We start from the raw sequence: 15,053 nt of genomic DNA, 5'->3' as shown, positions 1-15,053 counted from the left end.
ATATACCGATTTGAGAGCGTGAATGTCGGTAAACGATTTAGCAATCCTCTTTGTCAACCCGAGTAACGCAAAAGCCTTAGAGGTGATAGTGGCGATATGTTCGTTAAAGTTCACTTTGATGTCAATGACAATTCCAAGATCCTTGGTGGAATTTACACGCTGTAATGCTTGTGAAGCCATTGTATATTCTTGCAACAATGGGGAACGTGATCGGGTAAACGATATAATCCTACCTTTCCCGGCATTTATATTCATGCCGTTAATTTGGCACCATTCTTGCAGCACATCAAGGTCACGTTTAGCTATGTAGGTTTTCTTTTAACATGCGCTTGATGGGGAAGCGTCATTAACAGTATAATGAAAAAATAAATTTCCCCATACTAATTTGCATGCAAACTTGAAACGGCTTGTGCTAAATCAGTTTTAATCCAAATGAGCTCAAATATTCAGAGGACACTCAGAACATGGTAAAGAATCAGATGAGCACTGTGGAGCAAAATCGATTTTTTGAACCTCCCTACTGTCTATTAGTTAATAAGTGACCGGAAGATTTGTCTGCAGAAGGTAGCTGAAGGCCAGTGAATCGACCGAAACGTCCGAACAGTCTGGCAAATCAATGTGTTGTTTTTACTCGCCGAAAAACAATCGATGGAAATCCCATACATGCCTAACGATGTATACTATAAATTCTCTTTCTAAAGGACGAATTAGTCTAAAAAATGCAAATAGTAAATGACTTCTTCTTCAATTAGATTAAGACCACAGAGAACTGATCTGGAGGATCATACAAAATTTTGTAATGCTCCTCCGCGCCGCGCCGCCAAGTCAGACTGCCCGACATACAAAGTCAATATCTTCCAACGATGAGGTTGGCTAGCACTACGTAAACGAGGCGATTCTTCCATGTAGTGGTAATTCGCAAGAGCACGTGCGCAGGACTTACGCTTTCCGTCTCCGAAACTCCAAAAAACCCTGGAGGAGATCGGCCGGCAAACCCTTGAAGTTGACCAACTACCAGGAGAGCTGTTTAAACATGGTGGTGAGGCAGTGGCTAGAGCGCTGCACTGGGCTATTACCAAGGTTCGGGAGGCTGAGGTTCTGCCGCAGGAGTAGATGGAAGGTGTCGTGTGTCCCATCTACAAAAAGGGCGATTAACTGGGCTGTAGCAACTACCGCGCAACCACATTGCTGAACGCCGCCTAAAAGGTGCTCTTCCAAATTTTATGCCGCCGACTAACACCAATTGCAAGAGAGTTCGTGGGACAGTAACAGGCGGGTTTAATGGGCGAACGCTCTACCACGGACCAGGTATTGCAGAAATACCGCGAATACAACATGCCTACACATAATCTATTCACCAACTTCAAAGTCGCATATGATACAATCGATCGAGACCAGCTATGGCAGCTAATGCATGAACACGGATTTCCGGATTAACTGATACGGTTGATCATGGCAACGATGGATCGGGTAATGTAGTTCGAGTTTCAGGGGCATCCTCGAGTCCCTTTGAAACGCGCAGCGGGTTACGACAAGGTGATGGTCTTTCGTATCTGTTATTCAACATCGCTTTGGAGAGAATAATACGAAGGTCATGGATTGGCACGAGTGGTACGATTTTTACGAAGTCCGTCCAGTTATATGGTTTCGCCGAAGACATAGATATTATGGCACGTAATTTTGAGAAGATGGATGAAGCCTACATCAGACTGAAAAGCGAAGCTAAACAGATTGGACTAGTCATAAACACGCCGACGACGACAAGATAGGAAGAGGCTCAAGAGAGGACAACGTAAGCCATTCACCACGAGTTTGTATTGATGGTGACGAAATCGAGGTGTTTGAACATTTCGTGTAAATGGGATCACTGGTGACCTCCGATAACGAAACCAGCAGAGAAATTCGGAAACGCATCATGGCAGGAAATCGCAGGTATTTTGGACTCCGCAAAACGTTCCGATCGAATAGAGTTCGCCGCCGTACCAAACTGACTATCTACAAAACGCTTATTGGACCGGTAGTTCTCTACGGACACGAGGCCTGGACGATGCTCGTGGAGAACCAACGCGCATTGGGAGTTTTCGGAAGGAAAGTGCCGTGTGCCATCTATGGTGGGGTACAGATAGCGGACAGTACGTAGAGGAGACGAATGAACCACGAGTTGCATCAGCTGTTGGGAGAATCATCCATCGTTCACACTGTAAAAATCGGAAGACTGCGGTGGGCCGGGCATGTAGCCAGAATGTCGGATAGTAATCCGGTGAAAATGGTTCTCGATAACGATCCGACGGGAACAAGAGGACGATATGCACAGCGAGCAAGGTGGATCAATCAAGTAGAGGAAGACTTGCGGACCCTTCGCCGACTGTCATTTTCATTATTTCAATCATGCTGCGACGCAGCAAAACTGAAATAATACAAATTACATTTGTGCGTTGCTTCCGTATCGAATGGCGTACCTTTGAAAACGCGAGTACTTTTAAATTTGGATTCCGTGAGGATTGTCCTCAAAGTTCTGGGTATGAATCCCGTCGCTGCCATATATTTAAAAAAAAATCTATTGTAATTCTTGCGAAGAATTAGTGAAACGAAACAGTGCACTACGGTCCAGGATATAGTTTTATGCAAAAAGATGCATTTTATATAAACAAATATAAATAAATATAAACAAATAAGATTTTTTTTTATTTTGCGAACTACTGATATGCAATGCTCTGCAAAGTTATAGTGCAGTTTATTCCATTAAATCTTGCTAAAAAAAATTTCTGTTGCTCTTAAGTTGGCTGATTTAGGCATTTTTTTTTTCAAATATGGTTTTGGCATAGCATGTATCTTTCCGCGTAAATCTATATCCTGGGCCATAGTTTTGTGGTGCAACGACAAAAGGATTTTATCCAATAGTCATGATTTTCGTTTATCTTCCAAGACCAGTTCAAGATAAAAGAATGATGGGTAAAGGATGTTCAACACCAAAAAACAACACAAGGGATTCTCACTTGGCCCTGAAATTACTTGCTTTGGTCTCATCGAAACGAAAAGTACAAACCCTGATTATTATCGTTTCCTTACATATCAACTTAAATTGTTGTTTTTACTTTTTCGGTTTCGCACATGAAGTGCAATACTTTCAAATGATTTCAAAATACCACTTTGGAAACCAAAAACAATAGAACATTTCTCACCATCCTCAAGTAATTACTATAACCGCATATGAGTGCGCATTACGTTACTGCACCCCTGAGAAAGTACCCATCACTAAATTATAACTAACTGAATTAGCACCTGCAATTATTCCATACGTTACCACATAACGACCAGCTTTTCACAGGTGAAAATGCTTGAACCATCGCGACCAGTTTTGCGGTGTAGTATTTCACTTGCGGTAAATCGGTGTTTCGTGTGGCATGCGCATATTACGTGACAATGTTGTCTCCCCCGTGGTCCCCAATGCAATGCAAGCCCATTCATTGTGAAACAAAAGCGGCAGGAGAAATTACCAAGATTAAAATTTACCCGTGACTGCACTTGGGCTGGATGTAATTCAACCTAATTCTGTGGCCTATTATCTGTGGGAGTTTTACAAAACGGTTGACAATTAGGTTCGTTGTTTTCCTTTTGTCGACGGAGAAGAAACAAGGGAAGGAATTGAGTCGATCTTTTCAGACTTATAAACAATACCTGATTTGATAATTATTTGGATAGGTTGAATACACTCGTGAGTAGAAACATTCGTGGTCATGCAACCGGTATCAACATATGGCATTGTGTCGATGCAGTTGTAATGCATTGGGGCGAAGATGCTTAACGTAAATATTATTATTTTCTTTACTTGCGATATTTTAAACCTCTGACTGGTTCACTAGCTACCTGGAAATCATTACTTCATCACTTACGAAAAACATTGAACGCAATATTGTAGTTATCCTTCAGAGTGCTAACTAACATAGACATAAACTATTGCATTATTGCACTAACTATTGGGCAACACCATCGTATTTGCGGTTGAATACTTTGATATTCTCCCATTATTCAAGTCTCAAATTTCACGAGATTGCATTAATTTTCCTGTTATTAGTTATTCGCTACACTAACTAATGATTAGAGCTCTTCCACATTGTTCATTTCTGTTATTATGCATGCTAACATATTGCTGTTCAATATCTACTATCTTTTTTGTACTTAGTTTTTCCTACGATACGACAAACGTGATCTTCTCGATTTTTGTTACAAAATTGCATTTTAAGCCACTTTAAGTTCTTTTCAAATAAAAATATAAAATCCTAAAAAACATATTTTTAACTACAGGGTACAATTTTTATATTTAGTTGTTACAGTTAGTCGTTTGTTTCCTTTGTTTTCTGTATATCCAACCGTAATATTACAATTTACGAAATGTGTATCATAACAGTTAGTTATACTTCTATTATTATGAAATATTTTTCGTTTATTTTTACTAGTCGCTTTGTTGTATACACTTGATATATTTGACATAACGATAAAACAAAAATTTGAAAAAATAGAAAATATTATGACAATGAAAATACACCAGCAAAAATACAAAAAAGGACAAATTACTTTCACATAAAATACATTAATGAAAAACAGGACTTAATTGGTGAGGCTTCATCTTAAAATGGTAGTCTCTATATGGTTGCGTGCGTTCTTCCAATTAAATTAATAAATCAAATTTATTCGGAAAACTAAGGTTATTGTAATGAAGGCTTCCGGCGTTATTTATAAGTAGTGTAATTGTTTAACATTGTTTGTGTAACTATACAGTCTTCATTTGTGATATCTGAATAAGCGATACGTGATATGTTTCAAAAAACTAATTTTCAAAGCTTGTGTGTTTTTGTATGAGTTCTAGCCTTAACAACATGCATTGTGGTGTTGTTCACAAAAAATGTGAGTTTAGTCTAACATATAATGGCAAGTGTTTAGTTCTATAGGTTCATACTCTAAATATATCAACTGTTAATAGATGTGTAGAAAAGAATTCAGTTACTCACCGGTATCAACGATGACGTCTATCAGGTCCATACTCTTGGCGAAGGCATCGCGCAGATTGATATGGTGAAAGCTGACGATGCTCCCTTCGCGCTTGGCCCGATCGAGGGCTTCGCGCCGCTTCAGGGCCTTCTCCCGCCGCATCTGATTCTTGTAAAACTCAGCGAAATTGTTAACGATGATAGGAATGGGCAATGCGATTACCAGTACGCCGCATATGCAACACACGGTACCAATCACTTTTCCAAGCGGAGTAGTGGGGTAGATGTCCCCGTAGCCAACCGTGGTCATGGTGATTCCCGCCCACCAAAATGTTTCGGGTATAGATACAAACTTGGTCTGAGGCTCGTCTTTTTCAGCAAAATATGCCAGGGACGAAAAGATGAGTACGCCCATTGCCAGGAACAACATTAGCAGACCCAGCTCCTTGTAGGAATTTCTCAGCGTGAAGCCAAGCGACTGCAGGCCCGTTGAATGTCGGGCCAGCTTGAGGATTCGCAGGATGCGCATGATGCGAAAGACTTGCACCACCCGGCGCACATCCTGGAACTGGTCCGTGGCGTTCTTGTTGGTCTCCAACAGGAACAAGGACACAAAGTAGGGCAGAATAGCAAACAGATCGATTATATTGAGTCCACCTTTGAAAAATTTCCACTTGTCCGGCGAGGCGCTAAACCGCAGGACGTATTCGAGCGTGAACCAGGTGATGCACACCGCTTCAACCATCGCTAGTTCAGGATTGTCCTGGGAGGTGCCGTTATGTTCGGATTGCAGGGACGGTAATGTATTGAGTGTCAAAGCTATCGTAGATAATACTATGAAGAGAATAGATATCACGGCAATTACCTGCAATTAGAGAGATAGGCAACAGAAACGGAAAAACTAGAGAGAGCAGTTCCTTTTCGCGTATTTTTTTTACAAGAGCAATATATTGAACTATGATCAATTATAAATCGCATTGGTGGATTTGTTTTCTTCTTTGGCTTGGAATTTAATTTCACTAAATTACTTTTTCGGTCATTGGTGTGGTCCGAAATGTAATACTACGGGGATTTTAACAAAATTCCCTGTAGCATCTAAGGTCAGTGTAGATTTTAAGAGAATGCTTTGAGTTGAACGTTACATTTACATGGCAATAGTTTGACTCAAATCACTAGACTAAAGTATGAAACTTCTTTGATTGAGCTTTCTTGGTAATGGAAAAAAGTGCGCACAATTTGTTAATGCTACTGATTTTTTTCAACTACAAGGATATCATTGAGAACATATTTTCTACTAAAGAATATTTAATTTACGTGTTTTTTTTAAACCAAATTGATTAACTTATCAACTTAATATAACATTCACCATCTACTCTGACCATATCGAACCCTCGCAAAAAGACACAGTAATACGATACTTCCAGTCGATAGCGTTGCTATTACTTTGGGTCATAAACCCACAGGAAAAGCAAGCAAACACTCGAAACATCCCATCCCGAGTCATTGCGGAAAGTAACTTCATAAAATTAAAATAATAAAGAACACACCGCCAGCATGTGGAGCGCGTTCATTTCAGTTTACCCCAAAAGAAGAAAATAAATCGGCCAAACGAGCGATTCGCGACATGAAAGGTCTCTCTACGAGATTGCCTGCCCGGCCGTCGACACCCCACCGAAGCGGGAGGAGGCCAGGAGCCAAGATCGTTGTTTTTCCTGTTTTGTGCGCTTTCCAGAAGGCTTCCAGAGTTGAAAGAGGTTTTTGTTCGTCAGAGACACAAGTGTGTTTTCGAGATTTATTGAGGAAAATTTACTGTGTGTATTTTTCCGATAGATTTTCTTTTGGTTTTTTGTTTTACACGCACACTCATCCGCGGTTTGATTTGTGACGAGTAGGAAAGAAGGGGGAAAGTTCGAGAAAAGTTTATGAACGAGAAAGTTAGTTTTTTTTTGTTTAGGGGGAAATAGTGGTGTTTGTGGTGATAGATAATGAGCTGTTCGAGGAAGGGCCCGCCATCAGGAGATGGCGGCAAGCTCTGAAAGTTGACGTTCGAAAAAGCGCGTAGTAAAGCAGGCCGTTTCATGAAGCTCGAATGGCGCCACATCTGTTCTCTCTATCCATGATGGCTTTTGGTTACTTTGTTGTGGTTTGAAAAGAGGGACAAAAAGCGCACACTGGGACTCTTTTTCTGGTTAGTACAGCGACACTTACATTATTAGCTCACACTGATTTATTGCAAAAGATTTTTCGATAAAACAACATTTTGCTTGATACACACCATGGGATAAGGGACAATTCGTGGAAGTGTAGTGTTACATTGATCTGCCATGTTTGGGGATTGGAATACATCTGAGAGGGATGATTTCCGGGGAGGTTGAGGTATAGGAAACGACACATTCTCATTTTTTGTTGTTCTAGAATACAGGAGGCTGTATAGTTGTCAACCGTCAAGAATTTTTTTTCGCAAGGGTCTGCAGTCGTGCTAATCGAATTAAATACGGATAAGAAAACGGAAAACATGTTCTAATTCATTGCGTTGATGTTATTATTTTTGTAGCAATTGTGCGCTGTTTGTTTGGAGCGAAAGATCCATAAAGAGGACATTGGCAACTCTATAAGTGAAGCATTGTATTTTTTTAAGTATAAGAGACTAGTGTTGTTGCCAATACTCTCAATATGCAATCTTTGCGTCTAGCCTTGCAATCACGTGGCGGCACATCAGTTTTGAAGCGCGAAAAAACACGATTCTTTCGGCAAATATTCTGACAATCACGATTACAAAAATAATAAACACACATTACATTGAACGGACACGTACGACGATCACTTGGCAATGCAATATGGCATTTTATTTTGCGTTTAGGTTCTGCATTATTGATGTTAGCAGACAATGGACGTCACAAGAGAGAGACAAAAACTGATTAGATCATATGGTTTGAATTTCATTATGTGCATATAACTGAAACACTTTCATGAAAGTATCGAAAATGAATGGGAAACAGAAAACGAAACGAAACAACCAAATCGTCAGAAAAAGATTATACATTTTTTCTAGCCTTTGCTTTGCGTAAGAACTGTGCAGTGAACGCTTTACTATTCTTATATTTGTCTACTATGCGTTGATCACTATGATTTGCATTTTCTTTCTAGACGACAAGCATTTAATAAATCAACCATACACCATACGCATACGACTAAGGTTTTCCTGATAAAAAAAAATAAACGCTACTGGGAATGGGAATGCGGAATTTTACTAACTTAGATAAGAAGCGAGTCTTATATTCTCTCTTTTCGGTGAGTAGTCTCAAAGTATGGGAAAATAAAATGATCCAATTCTACAGCAGGCACTATGAGCTTAAAATAAGTTTAATGAGGAGTATGAATGCATTGAATTTGGCTTAAATAATTTACCAAGTGTTATATTGAAAAAATACAGTACAATTTAATGCATTAAAAAACTTTGGTTTCAACATAAATATTTTCATGATAGTTATATATGGGAAAAAAAGATTTTTTTTATTGTAAATCTCGACTGAACCGCTTATTCTCTTAGTTCCCCAACTCTAACATTAATTGTTTTATGGGTGTGTGGCTTACTTAGTCTTAGAATAATCCAAATAGCTTAATCTTGGGATTATCCGACGTTTGGGCCGAATGTATTTGGTCATTTTCAAGGGAAATTATTGACTGACTAAGAAAGTCTCGTCCATAAAACCACTATAATTGCAGTCGATAATTAAAAACACTGACATTAATGTGTAATCAAGATTCAAAATGGTATTACAGATGTAAGCAAAAGTTTTCGGCTTCGTAAAGCTGAACCGTATATATGCGTTTAAAATCAACGAAGGGGAAAAATTGCTTAACGCTATAAGAATACTTGAAAAGTTACCAAATATGAATGAATTATTAAAATATTCACATTAATTTAAAAAAATGCTTGGGAAAATGGTGAACAGTTTTTCATCTGTAGGGGTGATGGGGGTAATTGGACACCCTAATAACTGCTGTTGTTTATCAAGTGGCTATCAAGATATTGCATTGTTCAATGCAGGTGTGTCAAAGCTTATCTTATTGGTTACACTGGACGACACGATCAGAAATAAAGTTTGTTGTTTGATTGGGTGAATTCCGAGATTATTTGGTCACAAAGTATGAACGGGATCATCGCTTAAACGGTGTTAAAATACTGAGTTATTACGATAATCTGAGTTATTACGATATCTGATTTGTTTTTCAGGCAAAAATGAGCCTCTTAGGGGAAACGATAGTTGGGGATTGTGAAAACTGTTCAGCATATGGAGACGCATGGTACATTTGTGACTAAACTTTTTACGCAAATTTCATCTCATCCGTTTTATTAAATAAAAGAACAAGTGTGCAAACATTTATATGGAACTTGTATTGTGGGAAACTTGAACCTAATTGCATGTTGGGACCAACATGTTCTTGGTTACCATGTCAAATACTGCAATCAAGAAATCATTAGAATCATGATTTCAAACAGCAGGTTCCCTGGCGTCTTCTAAGCGATTTTCACAATACTTTCACGGTTGTCTTATCCACTTTATCTGGTGTTCTGCAGATGATTAATGTTTAATGCAGATGTTCTAGGTTCTCCAATTTGTTCTGGAGTTTAGATCATTGGATCTAGCAGGTCAATTTTGCCTAATTTCAAACCAAAATCAAACCCTGGTATCAAACCAAAATCGGCGCTACACACGAGTTGGAAAAAGAAAGTTTATGCAAATGCTGTGTGGTTGAACGACACGAGACTCTCAAGCAGCTACAAACAAACAGTCTGCGTATGAAGAAAAATAGTGTTACAATGTTGGCGTACATTTTTTGGCATACTATCTTAATGTGTGCGGAGCACGAAATTTAATCGGGTAAAATATATAAATATTTGGACAATCATTGTGTTCTACTGTATTTTCCCAACACCGTTTGTTTGGCATGCTGGGTTGCTTTCGGTTGGATACCAGAAGGTGTTGACCTTGTAAACTAATTGATATGAATTCCAGAACAATTTGATGAACCTAGAACGTCTGGATTAAAGTAGCAAAAACAGCAAATAATGTGCAAAGGCTCTAGGAAAATATATGGATATGCTGAATTGATTTCAGCTGTATATCAAAGTTAGTTAAATAGGTGAACGAATTGATCAGAACTTCAGTACAATTAGGAGAACCCAGAACATCTGCATGAATCTAATTTAGTTTGCATATAATATACAAGGGCTCTAAGGGCTGACATGGACATACTGGGTTGATTTCCATTGCATACCAGACGTAGCTGCTCTTGTAGACCAATTGATCTGAGCTCCACAACAATTTGGAGAGTCTAGAATATCTGCATTAAACTAATTTGGACTGCCCAAAATACGCAAGGACATGAGGGACTTGTATGGACATGCTGGGTTGATTTCGGTTTGATACCAGCAGCAGTGAACTTTGTAGACCAATTGAGTAGAATTCCAGTTTTGTTAGGTTAGGATAGGTTATATGATGCTGTAATATTTTTGTACACCACGCGAACGTAACGTGTTTTGCATTGTAGACTAATAATTAAAAATAGACTATTTTTTTCTGGAAATTATTATACGGACAGGAAACAGTTATAAAAAAAACAGTTAAAACGGTTTCGAAAGGTTTCCAATGACGAGTTCGAGTTCATGTTTTGTCATATTCTGATCTTGAAGTCTTACTCTTCAAAACGATTTTAAGGGTGGTTCAACTAGGCAGATACTGCTCTTCAAGAGGTTTTGGTGCAAGTGATGAAGAAGCAACTACCTTGACTAGGGTTTTATTGTAGTAGGATTCAAAAACTCTTGTAGTGAATCATAAAACCTAAAATGTTACGTTACCTAAAATGTTATGCTGCGCGTAGCACAAAATCGATTCTACTAAAAAGTAACATTCCTGTAACGAAATTGCTGACATGTGGCTCACATCTTAATCTAACAGAGAATGTGTGGGGCTTATTTTCTCGAAAAGATTTAAAAAATGAAGGTATGTTCGACCCCGTTCTTCAACTCCGAACTGCTATCGCCGAAGAATAGATCAATGCAACAAAAATTAATTGAAATCTACATAAATTTTATGCTGAGATGAATGACGGAAGTCATTAAAACAGCGGTGGAGTGACTCTAATTAATCAATTTGAATTTTATTTAATAAACATCGTTTTTGTTGAGTATTTTGTCTTAATACTGTTTCCTGTCCTTATAATAATTTCCTGCGAAAAAAAATTAGTCTATTTTGAACTATTAGCCTAGAATACGAAACACGATACATTCGTATCAATTTAGCAGCACTTCACGTATACTTTACCTTCCAAATGATAGACTCTGGGTACGGTCATGATCAACGGATTTCTGGCCAATTGACTCGTTTTCTTATACTTTTTTCGCGCAGTGTATCAAGCACCTACAAAATTTAAATGACATTCGAATGCTGAAAGCACCGAGAAGAATAGAGTTTGTCTGGCGAAGATATTGGCGTTTTGCCGAAGCAATTTTAATCAGACCACACCTCAGTAAAGTGCACATAGCTTCGGCGAATAAATTCTTGACTTTTTGTCGCTTTCAGCATGCAAATAGTTTTAAATTTTAATACCATCTAACTGTTGGCCGATTTGGATAAAATTTTGTCCAGAGCATCAGTCAGGGCATCAAATAGTATGCATAAAGAGGGCGACCCATACAAAATATTGACTTTAAGCCACCCTTAAGAATATCTAACTTTGTTCAAAACTAGAACAGTTATTCTGCTTTAATCGCCATTGCGAAAAAATATATAAAATTTTGCTATGTGGATGTGGGCAATTAAGACCACATGACATTTTTTTTAAGTGGCATTCATTAATGAGAAGCCAAATGTCGAGAGGTGATCCTTAGATTTTTTTTAAATTGATACCTCAGAATGCGGTAGAGTAAATTTTTCATTAATTTCGAAACAAAATGTTACTCCACTGGCTAAATCGGCAGGCTCCGCTGATTATCAGAATCAGAGTATTCCTTGACCGTAGCTCTCAAGGTAGATCTTGAATTTTTGGATTCCTAATTATTCTTGAAATAGATTCTAAGAGATAACAAACAGTATTCTACGGAACTTTAAAAAAATTGATCAAATTTCTTGAAGAATACGAACATTTTTACCTGTTAGGGTGTGTCACTGTGACCAGCCATTAGATCTACACCACGATCAATAAGCTCGGGTACAATTTCAAAGTGCTATGTAATAACGCAGATGTTACGTACACACTGACACCTGGCTCTTTTTTAATTTACTGTTTATGTAGATTCTCGACAGCTTATGATTTGAAATATCTTTGTCAAAAACATATTCCAGAAGCTGAATTTCAAAATATGTTGTATGGTGGACTTCTAGTGCGCAGGTTTTTCTACAACTCTGCCTAATGGTTCGTTGTTTGAATTCCACTAGTAACGGAGTTATAGCTATAGTTTCAGTAACTTAGACTAAATGATAACAAAATTCCAATCATTTAGTTTAAGCTACTGCAACTAGCGCTCTAACTCCGTTATTAGTTGAATTCTAATAATGAGCCATTAGGCTAAGTTGTATAAAAAACTTCGCACTAGAAGTCCACCATACAACATATTTTGAAATTCAGCTTCTGGAATGTGTTATTGACAAACTACTAAATGATCGAACGCAAATTACTGAATGATCGTTAACATCCTTGGATTGTGTAGTCGTTCAATATAAATAGTGTGTGCCGCCGCTCCCGGCAGTTTTTGGCACACCGCCGCCACCGACATTTTTGCATAGGCGCGCCGCCGTTCAAATTTTTCCACGCCGCTGACCTGTTAGTGCAAAACACTTTTTCAATCACATTACCAGTTCGGCCGAATACCCCTTTTGGCTGTTTGTCGCTTTCGGCCACATGACATTCTCGGCTTAATAACCGTTTCGGACAAATATTAAATTCGGCCAAATCGATTTAGGCCAGATGACTTTCGGCTTTATGCGTTATTCGGCGTTTTTCGCCATGTGACTTTCGGCCAAACGACGGGAAGGCCAAAGGCCAAAATACCGAAAAGTGTTTGGCCAAAAACGTTATTTAGCCAAACAAATCATTGGGCCAAAACCCAGATGGCCGAAAATGTCATTTAGCCGAAATGGACATACTGCCGAAATTTTCATACATTCGAACTGGACATTTGGCTAAAAAAGTCGTTTGAAAAATAGGCCAAATAGACATTTGACCGAAAATACCATTTGCCGAAATGGTGGTCATTTGACCGCAAGAGTCGTTTGGCAAAAGCCTTGGCATTTTCTGCCAAATGGTCTTTTCTTTCAAACGACCATTCCGGAAACATTATCAGATCGGTCGTATGTTACTTTGGCCAAATGCAGCTTTTGGCCAAACCGTTTTCGATGAATAACTATTTTGCCCAAACGTTCATTTCAGCCAAATGCAAACGTCTAGATGACATTCGGCTTATCGTTTTATTCGACTAAATAGTTTTCTGTCGAATGAATGATTTTCTGCCGAACGAGCCTTCTCTTTTTCTATAATTTACCTTAGAATTTTCAACGATTTTTTTATGGTTAGTAAAAAGAATTTCCCGTAGAAATCAAAATAAATTCTTTAAAATTACGAATAATTTTACGTAGGAATGCTGAACAGTTTTCCGTGAAAATTAAGAATAAATTACATTGAAATTATGAAGAATTTTAGTGGAAATTCTGGAATATTCCCAGTGGGAATTCCGGAGAGTTTTTCATTAAATGTAAAAAATCCGTGCAAATTCCAATGAGTTTCATTTGGAAATTCCGAAAAATCTTTCAGTGAAAACCAATTTTTATTGAAATTTACTTTTTTTTACAATTTGTCGCGAAAACTCTTAAGAATTTTGGAAATTCCGGAAAATTTTTCGTAAGTATTCAAGACAGTTCTTCGTGAAGCTTCCGTGGATATTCCGAAGCATTTTCAGTGTGAACTTCAAAGAATATTCAACAGAAACTCATCAGGAATTTTCCATGAACATTCAAAAGATTTTCTTTTAAAAATTTGTTACAATTAAAGCTTTTCTTGAAAGTTCCAACGAATACTGGAAACTTCGAAGTAGTTCAAGTTGAGTTTTTAAAAAAATTCTGGGGAAGTTCATCAGTTTCTTCCAGCGGAATTTAAAAGATGTTACCGTTAGGCTCTGAATGCAATAGAACGGAAAGGCAACGGTAACGGCAGGATTTGACATAAAACTTCTGTCATGACTTTGACTAAAATAACTTTCGGCCTGACGTCGAAAAAGTCGCCGCCGCCGACAAAAATTTTAACAAACGTCGCCGCCTACGGTTTTTGGACCGGCGTATATCTCTAGTCAGGAGAACTAAGAGGCCATTCTGCCCTCTTTAGAAATTCGACAAAATGGTCAAATCTGAATGAGCTTGGACTCTGACCTAATGGAATATTTAATGATCTTTTTGAAATTGTTGTCGTAAAGAAGTAAAACTTCCACAAACACCTATACAAAATACACGATAAACATGGACTGTAATTACTTGCGTACCTGCGTAATAAAGAATAATTTTTTTTTTGCGTAATTTAATTGCATTTCGAAAGTGTATCCAAACTTATTGATCACGGTGTATTGTAGCACTCCCCGTAACCTGCATAAGTGCACGTCAAATTACTTTATTGAATTATTATTGAAAAGAAATGTAGTATCAGTTTCGATATAGTTCTTGCTTTTTTTGCCTTTCTCGTATACTAAGTATACGGTAAAGGCTATATGATCGCTCCAAAAACAAACTTTTTATAGAAGGCCCGGAGACCCATAGTGTTATATACCAATCGACTCAGTTCGACGAATTGAGGTGATGTCTGTGTGTGTGTGTGTGTGTGTGTGTGTGTGTGTGTGTGTGTGCGCACAAAACGACGCAAAAAATGTCACTCATTTTTTAGGCACTTATCCTCAACCGATTTGCTCGCAACAAATTGCATTTGACGCAGAATCCTTTCCCATTGTTTCCTATTGAAAATTGGCCAGGTCGGACTATGGGATCGGAAGTTATGGCCAAAATACAAATTTATACGTAA

The 15,053-nt window shown here is 38.2% G+C and overlaps 1 protein-coding gene across 1 annotated transcript in view; it reads right to left on the bottom strand.

The window, feature by feature from the left end:
- The window catches only part of LOC134211150 (potassium voltage-gated channel protein Shab-like), a 593,106-nt gene that overhangs the window by 116,123 nt on the left and 461,930 nt on the right, over positions 1-15,053 (bottom strand). Inside the window, 1 exon segment of the mRNA XM_062687792.1 lies at positions 5,010-5,853. Coding sequence (XP_062543776.1) covers positions 5,010-5,853 — 844 coding nt within the window.

Source organism: Armigeres subalbatus, chromosome 2 (genome assembly GCF_024139115.2).
Source record: "Armigeres subalbatus isolate Guangzhou_Male chromosome 2, GZ_Asu_2, whole genome shotgun sequence".
In the NCBI taxonomy this organism is placed as follows: Eukaryota; Metazoa; Arthropoda; class Insecta; order Diptera; family Culicidae; genus Armigeres; species Armigeres subalbatus.
Note: the sequence above shows the minus strand (reverse complement) of the source record. Positions and strands in the feature narration are given on the sequence as shown.